General features: G+C 38.5%; 1 protein-coding gene across 2 annotated transcripts in view; it reads right to left on the bottom strand.

Annotated features, from left to right (window-relative positions):
- Positions 1–391: 391 nt before the first annotated feature.
- The window catches only part of FNIP2 (folliculin interacting protein 2), a 33,992-nt gene continuing 12,904 nt past the window's right edge, over positions 392–21,479 (bottom strand). For both annotated transcript variants that reach the window (XM_017745122.1, XM_008641920.2), the window contains 9 exons: positions 18,708–18,909; positions 18,047–18,135; positions 17,050–17,196; positions 16,740–16,909; positions 12,158–13,475; positions 11,228–11,384; positions 9,279–9,479; positions 5,494–5,609; positions 392–4,253 (listed from right to left, as the gene is read on the bottom strand). In XM_017745122.1, coding sequence (XP_017600611.1) covers positions 4,175–4,253; positions 5,494–5,609; positions 9,279–9,479; positions 11,228–11,384; positions 12,158–13,475; positions 16,740–16,909; positions 17,050–17,196; positions 18,047–18,135; positions 18,708–18,909 — 2,479 coding nt within the window. In that variant the 3' untranslated portion in view covers positions 392–4,174. The remainder of the gene's footprint in view (positions 4,254–5,493; positions 5,610–9,278; positions 9,480–11,227; positions 11,385–12,157; positions 13,476–16,739; positions 16,910–17,049; positions 17,197–18,046; positions 18,136–18,707; positions 18,910–21,479) is intronic.

Raw genomic sequence — 21,479 nt, 5'->3', positions numbered from 1 at the left:
AATTTTAAAAACTGGACATACTATCTGATAGCAACACATTTTTCAGGTAGCTCAAATGCTTATAGAAAGAGCTAAGTACCAGCCACACAGGTGTGTGAAACCTCTGCACCACCTGTTCTAAGTCAGTGTCTTCATTTTCCACTATTTTTGCCCATATTTTTCACACTATAAGAGCTCCTGTTTACATGTAAGTGGGGTAAAGCTTCCAAAGATGACAGTAGTGTTCAACCAGGTTCCAAATTTTGTGCAGCCTTCCAGTTAGACACTTCTTGTAACAGTTACTCACTTTGCTAATGGGTTATCTAATAGTCCATGCACTGTTAGACCTCGGCTATGGCAAGAATAGCTATTTCAGAAGCTTTAAAAAGGAAGATACCAAATACCACTTCCGTTGATTTCAGAAAGTTTATTGCACCAAATGCCGCAAAGAAATTGACCAAAATGATAGCGTACATAAACAACTATAAGAAAAAAACCATGTAGTTTGACATTGGTATTCAGTCATTCCTAAAAAAGCCTATGTTCTCCAAACATGCAATAGCAACACACATTTTTCTACTATGGAAAACTTGCCATGTATGTCAAATTACCTCATTTGACCTCAAACCCCACCCCCCGCCCCCCCAAAAACCACCCACAAAATAAAAAATTTTAAAAAGGAAACAAAAGGAAAATGTCTAGCCTATATTCAGTAGTTCAGACTTAATTTTTATTTGGGTCCTTTTAATTGAAGTAGAAGTTACACTTGAAGGGTAAGCGATCATTTTGCATAAACCTTATATACAAGAGTTTGATGCATCTGAAAAAAGTTTTTGACTTTAAGAGCAAAGATGCTTATAATAGGGAGTGGGGAAAACCAATCTGTAATTCTGGAGGATGCCATCAGAAATGTGAATTACAGGATCAGTGTCTTATTAGTTTTTTGAGGACAAAAGTTGTATAGGTTAGTTCAGAGAGTACCTACTTAAATTAAAATGTTTAAATCTTGGTATTTTTTGGGGTTAAAGAATTAATTTTGATTAAATTCTACAATTTAGCGGTTCATTCCTCCCCTAGGTTTAGTCTTGCCTGAAAACAGCATACATTCTTTAAATTTCAGTGTGTAAACTGCATTTATGTGGGATTTTGGAAAGACTGTGCACTCCCACCTAACCAAGAAAGTATGTCTAAGTTTACAAAAAACCTACATAATACTGATAAAAATAACTTTGGAATATTTGAAAATTAAGCTACATTATCAATTTTCAACACAGCTGTACATTCATATCACTTTTCATCCTATTAAAATAAAACAGAAACATGCCCTAAAGATGTCTAAAAAACACATCTGTAAATACTTACTGCCCTGTCATGCCACACCAATTTACATAAACATCAAGATGCTACCGAAAACAAGTTAAAGACTTCGAGTCAAAAAAAAGCCCTAGAAAGTGGAATCCTGTCAACTGAGGTAGTACATTTGGTGGAGGGGGAAATATGTAACTAGCTTTCATTAGTCTAAAGCCTTTTAAAGGTAAAAGAGCTTTCATTTTGAATTTTCTTTCCCCCAAAACTAAAACTGTGAGATTAAAATAGTTCAATGTGTAATTTCCAAAGAGCAGCAAAATGTTAGAGAAAGCAGCAAGAACTATAAAGTTTTAGCCTGGGCTGAAGAAAAGACAAGTGCTTTTGACCATCGGCTCCCATGCCACCACAAAATTAACTGATGTCTTGCCCAAAGGCAGGTTTTTGGGTTTTTTTAAACAGTTGATGTGGTAAAATCAGGTATTATTATTGATTATGGTATTAATCTTGAAATTACTGAATGTTTGCTGACCTCTGTCCTCTTTAGTAAACTCTGTGATAACAAAAGCATCTTTATGTTACCATATATTTCTTTGAAGAACTGTCAGAGTCTGTTCAGATAAAAACCCCACTTATACTTTAAAAGAACTGGACTGACTTTTAATGATCTCAGCTACTATTTAAGAGTGACATGAAATAGAGAAAGTACATGAGGATTTCTATATACACTCAGAGAAGCAGTTTCATAGTCTTACACATGCACACACATTCTCCATCAAGAGGGTACTTTAGGAATACGTGACTTGCCCTAAGGTTCTTTGTCTTAACCTTGTGAAATAGAAAGTAGTATCTGCTAAAAGCCATATGCAGAGATAAATTTACTTTCCAGCAGATAGGATTCACAGACCAAAGGTATGAAAAGTTTGCTTAACTATAAAGCAGGAGGAGAAAACCTGAACCATAGAAAGATTTTAGCCTTTTTAGGCAGAATACTAGGGAGAAATATGAAAATGCAATAAAAGAAACATTTGGAATGTCAGGTCAGAAAACCAACATAGAAGGAACAGCTTTAGAAGTGTTGAATCAGAGTATCAAGTATCCCTCCACATGGAAACAACCTCTTTTCACAGTAGGCCAGTCTACCTATTTCCCTCAAAAAGCAACACAAGGTTAATCAAGACCCCCATCACATTTAAACAATTCACAACAAGCACATTTCATTATTTCAAATCATTGGAAGTTTACTGTAGAAAAGTCCAAACATCAATGTAGTAGGAAATAAAAACACTTTTAATAAAAGTGTGTCCCTTCAGTGTTAAAAATCTGTAACTACCAACAAGGAGAACTCACAACTGGTGACCAGGAGTTTCTTATTAGAATTCACTATTTTCAAGCAATTGTGTTGCCAGAAATTTGCTTGCAAGATGACAATTTCAGACACCGCATCCACAGCGGCTCACAACAGAACGGTCCAACACTGAGTTTTCCATTTAAGAATGTTTTGATCCTTTGTTCTCTCCTCAGTCTGGTCCATAGTTTCATATCCAGCTTAACAGTGCTTTATGCAAAAGAAGTATTTTTTACATTCATTTTAATCAACCACGTGAAAACAGTGAAGTACAAAATTTTATTTTGCTTTCTAGAAACACCAAAGGCCAATATCAACTAGTGGAGAAGTAGTTTCTGGTGTCAGAGTAGTTAACCTAGTAAGGAAAGGCACCTGGATGATAGTTCAAGACTTCTGTAGAATCAAAAAGGGTAATTGCAAACATTCAGAGTAATATCAAACATTGGGGGTTTTGGCCCCTACATTTCATTTTACTTCAAACAATGTTCCTCTTTTATTCCTACTCAGAGCAACAACTTGTAGCTGGAAAAACTAATACTTTTCACTAAAGGTTTGGTGTGGGTTGTTTGTTGTCTTGTATTTCCCCAATACAATTGTCTTCAGTTTGTGCCAATTGTTTGGTGTATGTGCACACGGACACATGCTCACAGCACTGGCATCGTTCAGAAGTTTTTCAAATTCATACTCCTTGGAGATAGCAATATTTGATGACACCAAGACAAGTTTAGTTCCCAGGACCACAGTCATACAGCAAATCAACAGTTACTGAAGTTGCATCAGCAACAAATGTAAACTTGTAGCAGAAGTTCTGTAAGGCTTTCCCACAAAATCCCTCTCTTGGAAGTCCATTCCATTCCACTTGTAGCCATGGGCCCACTTGAATGCCTCCACATTAAAACAGTAGCAGCCACAGCTCTCAACCTCTTGTCCTTAAAGGGAAAAGTCACATCACCCTCACACACACATCCATTCCCACGTGGCATTTGGCTGCTGAATCCAGGTTCCTTGTTCTGAGCCCATCACTTCTACTATACAAAATCACGCGTATGCTCTGCAAGAAAATCATGTCCCACCTAATACACTTGTGAATAGGAATGCTATATACAGAGTTTACAGCTCCTCCTCCCCAGCAAAGAAACATGCACCACACCACACTCACAAGCATAGTATTACGAAATCCATTCTAACCCACTTGTTCTTTTAACTGGTTCTTCATGGTTTTGAGCAGCGTTTTGGATGGCAGCACCTGGTCTGCCACATAGTGTTAACTTTTGTCCTTTGAATAAAAATAAAATGCAAGGATGCAGTCTCTTGCTTTAAGTCAGAAGTGAGATTGTAAGAAAAACCTGAATGCCTTTTGTGTTATGTAAACTGAAGTCCTCCGATAAAACATCCGGTTGAAATCAGAATCGGGAGGTGGTAGAGTCATCACCTGCTTTCATCAGTGCTCCCCTTTACCAGTGTTTGGCACCTCTGTTCTTCATTCAACATTCCCATTTTCATAATTGTACTTTAAGGGAATGACTATCCTGAGAATTTAATTTATAAGAGTATTTGAGCAACATATGGGGAATGAGTACTTGCTATAGCAGCCAACAAAGGCAAGTCATTAGATTCAATCCTAGAAATTAAAAAAAAGAGAGACAGACTTTAAAATAATATACAGTCACTTTTGCAAGAGAAACACAAGATGATACTTTTCATCCACTTTAAAGAAACTGAAAGTGTCTTGCTATTACTAAGTTCATTGTTGAATTAATTATTTATTGTCAGTACTCATATAATACCAGTAAAGGTAGGTAAAAATGCTTTTAAATAATAAACCAAGAAGTATGCTAGCACTTAAGTCAAAAGAGAGCAGTATCACATTCTGTACTTTATAATCTTTTGTGGTTTAAAGAAAAGACCTTTTACTTATTTGCTAAAACATAAGTCTTAGCATGTTATGTAGTCTTACCAGTGAGCAGGCACCAATAAGCCCAGTTTAACAAAGTACTAGATATCAGCTTATGGAACATTATGCATTGCAGGTTTTGAATATAACTCAGTTCACTACATAGTAGCACTTTCTTACAAAAATGACAAAAAGATAGCATTATTAATTATTATGCAATAACAGTTCAAGGAACATCTCTCAAGTGCAGTGATCAATTTCCAACCATTTCCAAACGTGAAGCTGCTCAGAGGCCAGAATGTATGTACATGTTTATATATATTTAACACATACACACACAGAGAAGAGTGCTTATTTCAGGATTTCACTATTTACAGCTACATTTCTGAGTATGAAATCTTTAACAGCCTGGAAAAAGATAAATTAGATTTAATCTATAGTGCTAAAAAACATCTTGAGAAAATGTATTTACTTCTTCCCCCTTTTCTGCTGTCAGTAGGCAGATCCCTAAATGTTGTATGCCAATCAAGTACTATTATTAGAAGACAGCTGCTGATCAGGACACCTGTTTATTTTTCTACACCTGTTTTTTGAGACCCTCTATTCCCTTAAGATACAAATGCACCACCTGACCTTCCAAAAATTCTGAATTATTTGTTGGGATGAAGTTTTCATTAAGGAGATCACAACAGAAGAGAGTGTGTATGAATGCACGGATAACTTCCTAATGCCCAAAACCCAAACTCTCTTAATTCTGAAGACTTAAGAATGATAAGTATGTTGTTGTTGCAGTATAAATGTCTCCTCCTGATTTCTACGTAGCTCTGTAGAACCCATTTTTGCACCTAATAAGGCACATGAAAGAGTGCAAATCCTTGTGAGAACAAGCTGTCAACACTCAGATGAAAAAGAAAAATAACTGCCCCAGCTTTTGCCATTGCTTAAGACTGATACCTGCAATACTCACCCCAATACAATTCCTAGTTCTTTTACATGCACTCTTGTATGTCCTCGCAGATATTCTGACAGCATTTTGCTTTTGAGATACATCTCTTGCAGTCTATCCTCAAGATGCATTATGCACTGTAAACACAGATCAAAAACCTCAGAACAGCTTTTGCAATTGCATGCAAATAGTAGAGAAATGTAAGCTTATCGCTTTACCTTGAATCTTGGAAGATAAACTAAACCTCCACTCCAAAATCTAGAAGAGGCAATTGGATTTATTACAATTGTGCCATAAACATTAAAAAGTTATACTACCCCACAAACAGGAAACCCCTCATAGAACTGGGGCATTCCAGCTCTCTTGGGCAGCAAGTTTGTAGCATAAACTGCACCTCTATTTCCACTCAAGTAAGTCACTGTGTTTCTGCCAACTTAAACAGTTTTAATGAGGTTCAAAATTACTCAAGACTTCTTACTAAGAATCAAGCCAGAATTCTTGGATCAAGATGTCCTTGTTGTAAGTCAGTACTATTTTTCTGAAAGACTCAGTTTAGACAATAGTTTCTAAAATTACCATTCTAGCTCTAAGGCTCTAGTGCCATTCAAGAAACTAAGACTCAAGACGTGGAAGACACCAGTATCTTCTTCATCATAAAATTATAACTCTCTTGCTGACTGCTTTTCTGTAGCAACTAAGCTACAAATCCATTTTAGGCATTTGTTTTCATAATTCCTAGGTACTTCTAGTTTAAAATTGCTTAATCATTTGATGCTGGCTGCCAAATGGTAATAGTTCAAGTTGAAACATCAATTTAATCATTCCACTTTTCTTCCAGCAGAGGAATGCTAGAAATGCATATTATTTTTAAATACAGTCATGTGCTTCATGGCAATTTCTCATATACCAACTACCAAAGAGCAGATGAACCTTGGCTTCAAGGAGACAGAAGGGTTATTCTGGCAAGACAAGGTCAGTCGGTAGCATGTCTTTGGAAGCTGGGTATGTGGGAAGTCTTATCAGGTATTTTGTTCTAGGACAAAGGTACATTCAATTTGATATATTCCTTCTTTTCACAAGGATGACCACTTCAAAAAAGCTAAATTAGTTCAGCTCTCTGAAATCAGGAGATGAAAGCAGGAAGCACATGCAGAACCTCACATTATCAAACATATAATCATCCAGCAGGCACAGACAGCAATTAGAAACAGTAGCAGCAAATAGCTTCAGGCCATCATCCCATGTACTGAGAGTTGAATGAAAACCCTAAGTATTAGAAGCAAGACCTGGTGAAACCAGTTTTGTTAATTAAAAAACTAATGAGCAAAAAAAAAATAGACTCAGGCTTGTAGGTAGCCTAATATGCATTTTTCTGATCATCTGGAGCAAGATGAAGATGTTTAATTATTCTTTCAATGAACTAATATCAAGTCTTAATCACGGAAAATAAAGAGGCATTTTAAAAAATGTGCTACATGGTAGTAGAGTAAAATCACTGCCACCAGTGGAGGAAAGGCAGAAGCTTTTTGACAATTGTTTGATCAATTTGCTTCAAGCAAATTTTCACTCAAGTCATTATAATCATAACACTTCTGATTCCGGCCAAAAGGGAAGCAAGTGCTCTTATCTCTTCCATTACAGGTAACCCTCATGCAACAAGCCTATGAGCACTTTCCCAGTTGTTCAGGGGGGCATGCAGCTGAGTCTCAAAGTAGCAGTTCAATGTGTTTCAAGCCCATTATTTGTGTTAAGGATTATGGATTTTTTTTTTTTAACTTATGAGGGAGCAAGTAAGGAAGAATCACACATTATTTTAAAAGAGGGGTTGTTAACATCATATGATCTATTCCCTTCTGAATACCAGCAAAGAATCAAAAGACATTTCTCCCCACAAGCTTGGTACATGAATCCATTTTGTTCAGCGTCCACAAGTCTTTTCTTTTTTTTTTTTTTATATTAGCTTCCTCTGCAGTTTTTCTCACTGACCAAATGGAAAAAAAGTCAAGTAACTTCTAAAAATAGAAGAGTAGCTTAAACTGAGCTTAAAGGTGCAGGTAAAACTTTTGACATAATGCTGAAATGCAGCAGTTGCAATCAGCACTTTCCGCTCACCAGGGCATACTGCAAAGCTCTCTGCAGCACAATTATCAGTCTGAAGCGGCACAAGATATCACCACTTACCTTGCATCTAGTCTCAAGTTGGGTTGTTTTTTGTAGGTACCACTAAACCCCAAAAATACTTATTCATCTGAATAGTAACTGCATGTGAACAGATATGCACTCCTAAAGGAAACTTCGAACATACTGCATTGTGGTCATCTCTGATTGATATTAGTACATCAGTACATATGTTTACATACATAAATACAAATTTAAAGCAATAGAAATACTACTAAAAGTCACATGTCTCCTAGAGTTTAGGAACACTTAGCTTCCATGCAGTGACATTTTAGCAGAGTTGCAAAATCCACTGACAGAAGGATCCAAGTGTCTCTAACATGGATTATGAAAAATTTACAAACTACTAGCACTGTCACTTCACAGTTCCTTCTTGAAGGAAAAAGGAAATAAAAAGCCCTGAAAATCACTCTGCCTCCAGACCCCTCCCAAACCACACAAATCATATAGAAACTGCATACACAAATCCTAAGGTAACACTAGACAGAACACTTCAGTTACAAAATCAACTATTCTGTTTAAAAATGCCAGAATTTAAGGTGTGACTGTGCTAGTGTTAGGATACAATTTCAACCAGTTGCATACTTTTTGACACCCAGAAGAATCCAGAGAAAACACTCAAAAATGTACCCACATATTTTGCCTAGCACTTGACTTGAAGACTTAGTGTAATCAATACCACCAGTTTAACCCAAAACAGTGCCAACCAATACTATTTACAGCTGTTAGAGTTTAGCTCGATCTTCCTCTTCCATCTGCTGGCACAGTCATTACAAAGTATTCCTACAAAGTTTCTCAAGGCTATCACTGAAGGACAAATCAATTCTGTTAATTAGAAAAGGGGCGACTGCTGAAAAAAACACTCCATCTCCCCTCACCTACAATCACGTGATAAAAGCTGCATTACAGTTACTGCAGTGAGACTTGTGGGCAATTTTGTTATAATCAGCAAAACCAGCATTACTGATTTGCTCTGATGAACTCCACTACAAATGAGGACAGGAAAGGATGCTGTGGGATAGGGAGTGTGCAACATGACAAAATAACATTCCCTGCTGCAAACCCACCCATTCCCAGGCGTCTCATCCCATCAATCCCATGGAGCCATCGGCAAAGCTACCCAACACAGCACTTGCTAAAATATGTACAAAACAGAAGGGTCAAATAAACAGAGGCACAGTTAGTTGGAGGGGAGACAGAAGAGGCATCCATTGCATGGGGTTGAATAGAAAACCCCAAGAATAGAAAGTTGTATGCCAGAACTAGGATTGGGTAGATAGAGACTTCAACAACTTACAGCATAGAGAAGAGTGGAACTTGCACAAAAAATATAAAAAACAAATATAAGACTCCTAAACATGTGACACTAAAATTGCCTAAACAAATTAGGTTTTGCCACATGTATTTTGGAGTTGTTAACTTTAATCTGACCTATTTAATGTAAATTACAGCCAAACCAGTCTCCATTACTGGACTGTAGCATGGATTCTTTTCAATATGTTGTAACAGCTATGCATTATTTCAGGCATTAGTTCATTAATATTGCAACACAGTGTACAGGACTCTGTGTTTGCTATCTGAGCTAAACAATTTTCATTAGCTTCAGCCTTCAATAAAGAAATACTTACGAAGTCAGCTGGGACGTTGAGTTTGTAAAGCTGTAAAATGGACTGCAACAGACTGGATACTTGACTCGAAACCAGAACATCCTTGCCTAACTTCATACTGTCCATCATCTTTCTCTGGCTTGTAGCTACTTGTACGTTCCATTTATCTGTGTCTGCAATAATGCAGACAGCTTCTGCTATGGGCTCATCTAGCACTGGATGCTGCAACAGAAACAAAATACAATTATGTGATACTTTCACATACATTTCCACAGCTTAGTTTGAGGTTCTACTTTTATTAACACTGAGGTAGCAAATAAGAAAGTGATTCAATGAATGTTTTTGTCCAATAGGGAACCAAAGGCATCTCAAAAAATGACAAGGAATACCAACTTCAGTGACAAGATTTACATTCAGCTACACTGGATCAGGTAAGTCTTAACTGCCAATTTGATCGAGACATTTAATTTTAATTAGTGCCTCAAAATCACTACTCCATTTTATTTTTCTCCATGTATTCAACCTACCCTGAAGACATTAGTTACTTTCAAAATGAAGAGCATAATAATTACACTGATCCAGAGACGGTGGAAGCACATTAAATGTTTCAGAGATATGTGAGGGATTTTACTATGCACAATCAAGCAGGATGTAACAGAATAGTTAGGGTTGGAAGGGACCTCTGGAGATCCCCTATTCAACCCCTTGCCAAGGCAGGGTCTCCTAGAGTAGGCGACACAGGAACAAGTCCAGGCAGGTTTTGAATGTCTCTAGAGAGGGAGACTCCATGACCTCCCTGGGCAGCCTGTTCCAGTGCTCTGCCACCCTCAACATAAAGAAGTTCTTCCTCAGCAGCTGAGGTAGAATTTCTTGTGTCTTAGTTTATGGCCATTGCTCCTTGTCCTGTTGCTGAGCACCACTCTCTTAACACCTGCCTTTAGGATATTTATATGCATTAATGAGATCCCCTCAGTCTAGTCTCCTCTGAGAAATGTTCCAGTTCCCTAATTATCTTTGGGCCACTCCACTGGACTGTCTCCAGTAGCTCCTCATCCTTCTTGGCCTGTGGAGCCCAGGACTGGACACAGCACTCCAGATGTGGCCTCACTAGAGCTGAGTAGAGGGACAGGTTCACCTCCCTTGAGCTGCTGGAATGCTCTCCCTAATGCACCCCAGGATAGCATTGGCTATCCTGGCAGCAAGAGCTCTGTGGGCCCATGGTCCACTTGTCCTCCACCAAAGAAGAGACAGCATCATACTAGACCAATCTGATGCTGCTTAAAGAAGTTACATACACACACATCACTGCTCTGGATAGCACATGCAGTCATGCCAGCAGGATGATTCTTAACTGCTATAGAGAGAAGCTGCTGACAATTACTAGATAAGCATTTTAAATTGCATACTGAGGTCACACAGTTATTCCAGTGAAAGGTTAGTTACAAATTTTATAATTTAGGAGTACTTACAGTAGATAAAGAACACAACAAAGTTCTTATCTATAGACAATTACCTTCTGTAGTCAGTCATTTCTGCTACAGACTAGTATCATACAGGCCTCAACAAGACTTTACCTCCCTTGCAACACATGCCACTAAGTGGCAAAATAAGATGTTTCAACTTGCATATAATTTTTCTGGAATACAGGTAATTTTGTCTGCTATTGTGATGGAAACAAGAAGCAGATCAAGGGTTTTCTTCCTTGTTTGTAACTTGAAGTTGCAAACAATCTTCCTTGTGTCTATCTTTGAAGAGAAGCCTTAAATGTAATAAAGGAAAGCACATGATTCTTGCATGAACAGGCTTTTTTGTATATAATGAATTAAGGGCTTACATCTTCCAAGAAGGAAGACATGGCAGGTGTGGCTATTCAGAACAGGTAAGTAAAAAAAGTAACCTACTGAAATAACCTGCTTCTGTAGATTTCAGCAATATCACAACTCCTACTCTGACTCAGTACTTTAACTCACATGCATTGCATGAAGTAGATCTGCTAGTAGACACTGCTTGAGTTTTTCATCATTATTTATTCCATGCAGCACTAGATCAGGTATATATGTATGACAGTAACCACCCAGAAGTGATCTTCCAAAGTTTTTGACACATTGACTGCTGATGGTATTTGACCTGAAATACAGAAATACAAACCAGATAAGATTCTTGCTTGACAAACTGCATTCAGATTTCACATGAATGCAAAGTCATGCCTGCTTCTACTGCAAATATTAATCACCAGTTGTAATCCAAGATTACATAAATGTTCACACCAGTAAACATCTACTGGTGGTCTCTGAAAAAAAAATTTAAAAGCTGACATGAACAATGCATTGATTTCTTCAAATTTGTAAATAAGCAAACTTTTATGCACTAGAGTTTGTGGGATGTATGAGCTCCCTGTTCTGCAGCTTACAATTTTGCTAAATTTGAGTTCTTTTCAATTCTCATGCTTCAGGTGAGTCTAGAAACTGACCTTAAGCATCAAACTCCATGTGCACCTGTAATGCTTAAAAATTTTCAAATAGCATGCCCATGTTTATTCCAAATCTGTATTTGACTTAATTATGCCAAATCTGAACAGTTATCTTTTTAATCAAAGTTTTGCTTGTCCTCAGCTGTTCTATCTACATTAAATGTTTCAGTCAGTTTACATAAAAAGTTTGATCCCCTTTTGTTAGCATTTGAAATATACCTTTGCCATAAAACTTCACTACCCTGAACCTGCTCTGTCTCTGTTTTCTTTTTGCCAAATCTGTTTACAAGAATTCTAACCACATCACTGTCTGTTACTGATTTGTTTTGCAAGGAACTTAGTCAAGATCCCAGATGATTTCAGACTTGAAACTCTAAACAACTCCAAAGTAGCTACAGCTTTTAACTCCATTTAGTTCAGACTACTTTACCTTGGCAAAGGAAGTTCCACTTCTGCAAATTCTTCAAGTCGTTTGCTGATGTTATCGTGATGAACTTCATCAGGGATACAACAATCACCTTCTTCATCACTAGCTCCAAGAGCACTGTCTGAACTCTCATTCCTTGGAATGTCCCCTTCAACTCTGAAGGAGGTTTTCCTTCCAGAATCCCCATAGGGGACATCTTTAGCACCTACTTTAAGGGAATCCTGTTTGACAGCAGAATCTGCTTCTACGCAGTCAGAAGAATAGTTCTCCAGATTGCCAGAGCACAAAGTTCTATTTTCTTTCATGTTTGGCAATTTTACAGTTTCTATGTTATCCATGGGCAAAAGCAGTTCACTAGATACTGAGTCCATTAAATTCACTTCAGTTCCTTTACTTTCCATATGTTGGTTAGGTATACTTTCCTTCTCCTCACATGGTGGGATTTGTGCATAACAAACATCATGTTTACTGATGGATGTAAAGGCAGCTTCACAGCTGTCTGCTTGATTCTGAGAAGCATCCACAGTCAGATTTGTGGAACTTGAGGCACAGCGTATCACCTCTGGATTTTTAATTAATGCCTTCAGATTCTCTTCCATTTCTCTTCTATGAGTTTCTAAGTCTGACTCTGGTGATGCTGAACTTCCAATCTGAAAAGTGACCTTCTCTAAGTGTGAATTCCTGTGGCCAGACCTTTCAGGACAAGGTAGGGCAGATGACCTACTAGAAAACTGCTTTTCCACTTTTCTCTCATTCTGGTTCTTGTTCTTCTTTACATCCATTACATCCTCTAATTTAGATGACTCTTCAGAGTGGTAGGATACCATTCCTGTATCAGTGACAGTTCTTTTCCTACAATCAGCTCCTCCTTTACAGAAACTGCTAGTTAGACAGTCAACAGATGTTTCAGAGCTCTGACTGGCCTTTCCTATTGCTTCCCTCTTTTCTTTTGAAGGGACTGGGACAGCCTGAGTGCTTTCTGGTTCATGCACCCACTCTGCAGTACTGTTGTTCTTACTTCCATCATTCTTTGGAGGTAGGATTGGAGGCACAAGAGCAGGTTCATTTTTAACAGTGACAACCACATAATCAGACTCCTCTACCTCTCCCTTTTCTAGTGCAGTTGTGATCTTGCTTCCATTTAGCACTTGCTCTCCTTCCCCAGCCTTCTCACTCCACGTCAGCTGATTTTCCTGCAGCTCAGAGCACCGGATGAAGTAAGTGAGAACATAAAGCAAGCGCTGCACCAGCTCCTTGCGTTTTCCAACAATAACAGTTCGAGTCAATCTAACCGGAGAGCCTATGGCACCGTAGAGATCACCTACACAGGAAAGGAAAAATTACACAGGTTTATGTTGTGCTGTAATATAACCTATACTGCCTAAATTCAATGCATTTTGAAACACCATTTACTATGGACACAAATTAGACAGTTAATTTCTTTCACAGTAAATTCATAAAAGTTTTAAACAAAGAGTAACAAAGGAAGTCCTCTAATGCTTCTTACACCTGGCTTTTGTCCAGAAGTGTTTTGGTGTTCTTGTGAGGAATTAGCTGCTATTACTCATTTTCTTCCTGTTCAGAACCACTAAGTTTTTTATTTACACAATGTTTACAAGATACTATCATTTGGAAACTGACACAAGAGGAGGCGAAGAAGAATGTAGATCCAGCAAAACTCTGAAGCCAGCTATACTATTTTCTATTTTTCTACTAATTTTCTTTCACATCAAAATTATTCTGTTTTAGTGCAGTGACTTTTCTGTTAAAAACAGGCATTTTTACCCAGATAAAATCTTAATTACATTTTTCAGGACTAAGATATCAAAAAAGAAAAACAGGAATAAATATTAGCTTAAAAGAGGTTTAGCAAAAAGAGGCATGTAACTACTTTATTGAATAAGGCACGTGCTGTGTATGTCGGAGCCAACCTCACTCACATGGAGCATTTAACTCTGACAGGGGGCAGTGGAGAAATAGAAAACCAAAACACAACTGCAATATGAAAGGTAGGCACTGCTACAACATCATCCGAGTCCCCCTAAGAACTACTTATTTGCTACTTATCCTGAAGAACTGCTCTTTTAACAGAACTAAGGTCATATGTATCCTACTCTCAACGTATTTCTTTGGGAGAGTGGCAATTATCTTCCAGCTGCTTATAATCATCTATCAGCTAAAGGGTTTCCACTCCAGAGTTCTGGGAGAAGTAAACATAGATAGCTGTAAGGGAATGTTCACATGGCCTATTGGACAAAGATCAGCTAACTCAAAAAGTGTCTATTCCTGGGTTGAGTTAACCCAGTTGTGTTCACCTGACACCCATTAGAGAACACTCACTAAATTGCCTTTGCTTAACCAAACTATGGTTGATCTCACCAGCACAGGGGAGACAGCCAGCAGAAGCTCAATTTTCTTCAGCCACCTTAAGAATGGAAAGCAGGCTTCTCTGCCTTGAGGCTTGATCAGATAGCTGCTAATCTACCAGACTGCTTTTAGGTGCTAAATCCCTCCTCTGGGCTGCTCAAATTCTCTTCTGGACAGAGCTTGCCATCAGGATTTTTTACTAGACCTCAAGAAGCAACACTACATTAAGAGTTATAAACAGAGCTTCAGAAAGGTTTCTTTCAAGGGCAAGGGGACCCCTGGTTTCAACAGTAACACAGCAAAAAAACCCCAAAGAGCACATCTATGTCCAGCCTCCTCCTCACTATATAGAGCACGAAAGGAATAAGGCTCCCAGCTCCGTTCCTACGAAACAAGATCAGTGAGACAGTAATTCCATGGCTCTCTTACTGTCTCCCCTGCTAAGATCTGCCATTTCCCATAATGCCAGTGATGCACTGGAGAGGCTCCTGGGTGGTGGCATCAGTGGTGTCATCTTCCCTCAGTTAGGAACACCCTTCCAACCAACCCCAGAGCCTAACAAGCCAGCAAATTCATTCCTCAAGAACCAAAAGTGGGCTTCAGACTACTCAATTAATCTCAAAGGCTGGTAGGCCACAAGGACAAGCAATTTGGAAATGAAATTGGAATATGCTGCTTTACTTTTGAGTTGAGCACAGTTGCTATGGAAATCAGATTCAGGCTTCAGGTTCATTTGCACAATTGGCTTTTGTATAAATGCTAATAAGACAATACAAAAAGTCAAAATTGTGATCTTCAAAACATACTAATAGTTGTTGTTAATACCATTAGGTTGAAGCTGATGTTTAAGAGACAGTACATCTTCCTGACAGAGGGACTTACAATTGCATCAGTATGTAATTGCAATTGATATGTAATATTTAATGAAAGTACAGGTCTGAAGGTGAAAAGACAGGCACATCAAAATCCTTTGTCATTTCCTTTTTTAAGCACCAAGACTAGATTTTTTTGGTTTTCCTCCCTCTGCCTAAAGAGGAAGACCAGCAGAGGGCAACATCTCACTTTCAACGACCAGTTTTTGCAACCACCCAGTAACAGCTTTTCCAGCTTTGTAAGAATGAAACAAAATCAGAGCATTTTGAGTTCAGGCACCGAGAACTTGGCAAGACAAGAAGAGGAACAGACTCTTGACTAGTCACCAGTGGTGACTCCTGGGAGCCACCACAAGAGCTACTACCGAGCTTACGCCTCCAGTCCAGCTGGTTTTCATAACTCCAGGCCTGGCTCTGTCCTCAACACCACGAGAACACTTCTAATTTCCCCTTCAGTCTAACCTCTGCACAGCGTTTAAAAGACACCTTAAACCAGGAAACAATTCACTACAACTACATGGCCAAAGTAGCAATCCTTACTTTCACAGAGGTTATTGAGAATAACAAGCCTAACTGAGACAATTAGCAAGAAACAGCACCAGCATCACGGAGTAAGTCACATCATTGCCATAGTGTGCACGTGTGTTATTTCACATGGCAATATAGTATATATCAGCTGAAGTGAAGGGCAGTCTGATGTCAGATTTGCATCTGCTGCCAAGAAGAGGAGGAATTGTCAAATACTTACCACTGACAGAATTATTTTCTCAGCTTTCATTCACCTACTCATTTGACATCAGTTATCTAGTTCCTTGTATCAAGATTATTTGCAACTATAAAATATTTGGCAGAGACCAGCCTGAGGCACAGAGCATAGAAAAAACTCTTGGTCCAAGCCCATTCATGTAACAGTAAGTGAATGGAGGTACTGCCAGTTGCCAGATTTCTAATCTATTGCCCTGCTGTCTATCCTAGCTATGTGAGAACTAAACAAAAGGAGGTAGCCAATTTCAACTACAAAGGGCCTCCAAGGCCCAGATAACTCCTCTCAATCTAGTCTACTTCATCTTGCTCTTTCCCAAACTGCTCAGACCATTCACAGCACTTGCACTGTCTTAATACTTCTGTAAGTTAACCAGACAGTGGAACAGAGGATGTCAACAAGTAACAAGAAGAATAAAAAGCAGGATATACAAAGAGGCTTCCAAATACTGATTAACCAGGCAAAAGACACCTATTGGTAGCTGCAAATGTGACCTGGATCACAAGTAGCTCTTATCTAAAAGGAGTGGATGCACAAAGCTGCTTGTTATAGAAAAATCTGAAGCTTTCCAAATCATACTGACCCAGCTGTGCCCACAGAGGGTTATATGGGTGAGATTTTGCCAGCATGTTCACAGACTGGGATGTGCGCTTCTCAGAGAAGGCCTTGATGGGAGGATGGTCAACTGGCATCACTGTTGGGACCCAAGCCAGGTGATATGTCAGCACTGCAGTCAACAAAGCAGCAAAGAACCTAGGGAAAAAAAAAAGTAAAAAAAGTATGTCCAAAGTAACACCAGCAAAAAAACATCCCTTTAAATGCTTTAACATATGCACATGCACAGGGAAGCACACAAGCTTTTTCTTAAGAAAAAGGGAGTGGGGGAAGCTTACTGATTTTTGTTGATCTGTTCTATCAGAAATGTAAATTCTTTAAGAAAACGCTGGCATAGCTGATTCTTTTCCAGGGTGCTGGACATCATGTTAAGCCACACAGGCTCTGCAATCCTTGGAACAGAATATAGGTTCCAGATGGTAACTCTGCTCAAAGAAAATTCCCAAAATGTAAGTGTTAACATGCATATTTCAATTCGGCAAATAAATACAAGTAGCCCCTTTCCTCTTCTGTTGTCCACATTTTAATTTGTTTCTCATAAGATCTAGGAGACTAAACAAACTGGAAGAGTTTTTACTCTTCCGTTAATTACTAGTGGCCAGAACACTAGTCTGTTTAATTCATACTATCAGAAACCTAGTGTCTTCATATGAATTACTTATTTGGCTTCCCTTTCTTGCATTCCCATGCGAATTTTATTCAGAGAAACCGTTCATAAAGAAATCTGAGGGGAAAAAGAACCCATTCTATTCATTGCACGGATTCAATTCCACATTCCAGATATCACAGAAACTCCATTCCACTAAAGCCTTCTCTCTCTCCTGGGCTGACTTTCTCAGCCTTTCACCATTCCTTCCTCTCTTAAGTATGGAAAAGAGAGCTTTTTACTGCAACTTTCTTGCCAGTTACATTGTTCAGTATCTATGGCTAGGAGTAGACAACTCATCTGCCTGAGTACATCAATCCACCCAACCATATAGGCATCAGCAGGAGCCAGCTCTTGATGAGATGTTTAGACTTTAAGTGACAATCCCAGGAACACGTGAGTGCAACAGAACTACTTTCATTCTCATTTGGAAAACGGCTGAGCTGGTTTTGATGAAGTTTTCTGAAAACATTTACCCAATACCCAATGCAGAAAATTCATACACACTAACTTCAAGACTGTCTAAAATACAAGACCTTACATTCAGTTGCTTATAACTGAAAGTGACAAATATCTTTCAAGGGGCATGAAAAGCGCTCTCCTTGTAATTCAGAATTCCATCAACTCACCTGAATTCTCCCAGGGCATCCATGACACGGCTGATATAAACCTGCACTCTCTGGCTGGATTCTGCTATTTTTCTACATGAGATCATGGCCTTGATTAAGAGTTAAAGACACAAAACAGCTGCTTAAAGGATTCACATTCTTCATCTTTTTAAGCTTCATTAACATGTCAAAATAGCTAACATTTAGCCCCAGTCCTATACAGCCACTCAGGACAGCAGTAAATGCCAGCCTCCCTCCACCTCATAGGAGACCAATCCCTAATACTGGACAACAGGGGAGATGAGAACACTTCTGAGAGTAAAAAGACAGCAAGAAATATTTTGTCTCTCTCTTTTAGACACTGCATGAAAGGATAGAGTACCGTCATTTCCACAGCCTCTAGGGAAGTCAAGAAAACCTCATAGTGAAATATGGCAAGAAGGAAAGAAAAACCACACATAGCATAAAACTCTCCATTCTAATTCTGTCTAGAAAAGAAACTGCACCTCTTTCAGCAAATGCTGAGTTTCTACACTGGGCTCAAGCTCAAGACTGGATGTGTAAGGAGGGAGGCAAGCTTGAAACCACGCACCTTCTCCCACTCTTCATCTATCAGATTCTAGAATACCTCATTCTGATTGACATTTATTTTTCCACATTATGCCAAATTAGTATTCTGTACCTTTTCTATTGCATATTTCAGCTTGTTCATGTGAGACTCAAAAAGAGGAAAGTGAGAGAAAAAGAAATCCTGGAAGTTTCTCTGTGCTTCTTCTTTTTCAGGCAGAGAAAAGATTATGCTGATTGCAATTTTTTTCCTCCGAACCATTGCAGGATTGGAGCTGCAGCTTTCATCAGCCATACTAAACATTTCTTCAGTGGACCTGTAAGACAGATTTGTTAGGACAGTTACTTATATATTGAGAGATAATTCAGCTTCTGTCCATAGCTCTCTGTATAGTGGAAAGTAATTAATTTGTAGGGCTCCTTTGACAGCCTACATAAGGCTTTGCTGTCACATGTTTCTAAACAGAGGATACCTGACATTTTGATGGATAAGTCCTATCCTTGTTCAAATAGGAAAAAGACAATCCCCAGACAGGCCTGGTGTGAACACTTTCCTCTGAAACTGAACAATTAGATTTGCTCCTGGATTTATCTTTGAGGGAGATGAAGAAAAGGGAACAGATATACATCACACAACATCATAACCAAAAAAGGTTAAAGGTAACTTTGGGGCTGTGAACTGCATCCAGCACTCAAGCTCCTCTCTAGGTGCTCAACAGCACATCTATGATGCTCTTGAATCTGGACTGTTGCTCATGAGGGAAGTTGGGAAATGTATACTCTATACTACCTATATAGCTCCACCATACAGAATAAACACTTTCTATTTTAACTGAAGACAAAATGTCACCACTTAGTAATTCCTGTGAAAACACAAACTTAATGCCTACAAATACATGTTTGCCCAGCTCAAAGTTGTGAAGACTTCTGCTCAGAAAGGTTTATTTCCTGCTTAAAACCATAAAAAAAATACCAGAAAGAAAAAACCCACCCACCCAGTGGCTATTTTACAACCATTATTATTTCCCCAAGTTCTGTTTATTTGCTTGATAGCTATGCCACATTTCCTTCAACTATTATGTTCCTTCTCAATATTACACATGGGTTGCTACTAGGATCAATAATGCTCAATGTTTTGATTATCAGCCTGGCCTGTGGATCAAAACACACCTTCACGAAGTTTGCAGATAATATCAGATGGGGAAAAAAATGGTCAGTCAAGGGGAAGGCACTGTCCAGAGCGGCTGTGAAATCTCCATCCTTGGAGATTTTCAAGGTTTAATCAGAGAAGTTCCATAGCCACCTGCTGTAAATTCCAAGCTAGTGCTTTGCACAGGCAACTGATTTGGATGATATCCACAAGTCTCAGCCCAGCATAAGTTTTACTGTGATTATACAAAAAGCTGGCAATTCCCTCACCCTGTTCTTCTATAAATATTAGCCTAGTGGTGCTAGATATTGATACTGCTGGGTTTACAAAATTACTATTTTTTCCCTTGCTTAAAGCATCTTGATCAATTTAATGAAAAAACATATTATATATATCATTTATATACATAAGTAAAACAGTATGGACAAAATGTCTGTTGTAAGGAACTTCAACTGAATAATGGGTTTTAATCGACTGAGAAATTTAGGGGAAAAGGGTAAAAAAGACAAGAAACCATGGAGACATTCTGAGCAGCAGCTCATCTGGAAATAGCTTGGTTTTGGAGTTTCTTTGTAAGGTAAGACTGCAATACCAGTGAGTGGTAATTAAAAGTTTGAAGTCTTTTCATATCAGAGTTATGTTGAAATGGAGTCTGTAGTATTTATAGAACACTATGAAGCAATTAACAAAAGGAAAGACTCAGGGCTAAGCATTCATTCTAAGTCCATTCTAAAAATAAGTGGTTTACAGTTTAATTGGTTTGGCAAAGTTAAATATACAAAAATTTCTCATCACAGAGGTATGAGTCCATGAACACAGGATAAAACACACAATAAAACCAGCTTGTGGGAAAACAGAGTTCAAGACAAAAACATAACCTCATTTGAACTTCAGAAGCTTGCATGCAGAGACAGAAATTCCCAACGAAACCAGGAAAGGATGGTCAGTCAGCATCTAAGAAACATCACAAGCTTTTGTACTGCTTCCCAGGAACAGAAATTGAAGAATCTAGGTCTGAGAGAGAAGCCTTTTCAACAAAACTGCTAATCTAGCTTGCTTGCCAATCGACTATGTGGAGTTCCAACTAGACATCTTAATTTCTTTGAGCTATTGGCCTTTTAAAACATCAGTCACAGAGACTGTAGAATCTTGGCTGTACAAACTGGGGTGCAAACTCTGTGGCACTGAAGTGTTCAACCAGAAGCCTAGTGTTCCTCTAGCAAGTAACCAGAAAACAAGTATCTGAAGAGGCTTTTTGGCTTAGAAAGAATCCCAGCTCAAGAATAGTTCTAGACAGTGAAAATAATGATGTTCTGTTTCCAGTATCTTTCCCCAGCACAGGTTCTCCAGTGTGGAAAAAAAACCAAAACAAACCTACTCCCTACAGTGAATAAGCAGCCCAAAGAGGCTACTTTTCTCTAAACAATTTGTAACTTTCAGAAAACTTCGCAGAAATTTGTATTTGGAAATTTTGGCTACTTCTTAAACTGGGGTGAAATGGTCTTATTTACCCTAGATGTTTTAATCTTTTTTTACAAGGGCTGCTCTCAGCCTTATTTCTTTAGGAAACTAGACTAAAAATTACTTCAGTTTACTCAAAGCAACTAGTTTATTCTAAACTGCAAGTGTGATTTAGAAGGCATGACTGCTACATTAGTACTGTGGCACGATTCTTCATGTTAAAAATGATTCACTAAGAATATCTAGAAAAAAGATGCAAGTATTGGTTGACACTAG

Source organism: Corvus brachyrhynchos, unplaced genomic scaffold (genome assembly GCF_000691975.1).
Source record: "Corvus brachyrhynchos isolate BGI_N302 unplaced genomic scaffold, ASM69197v1 scaffold249, whole genome shotgun sequence".
Lineage (NCBI taxonomy): Eukaryota > Metazoa > Chordata > Aves > Passeriformes > Corvidae > Corvus > Corvus brachyrhynchos.
This window is presented reverse-complemented; position numbering and strand designations above follow the sequence as displayed.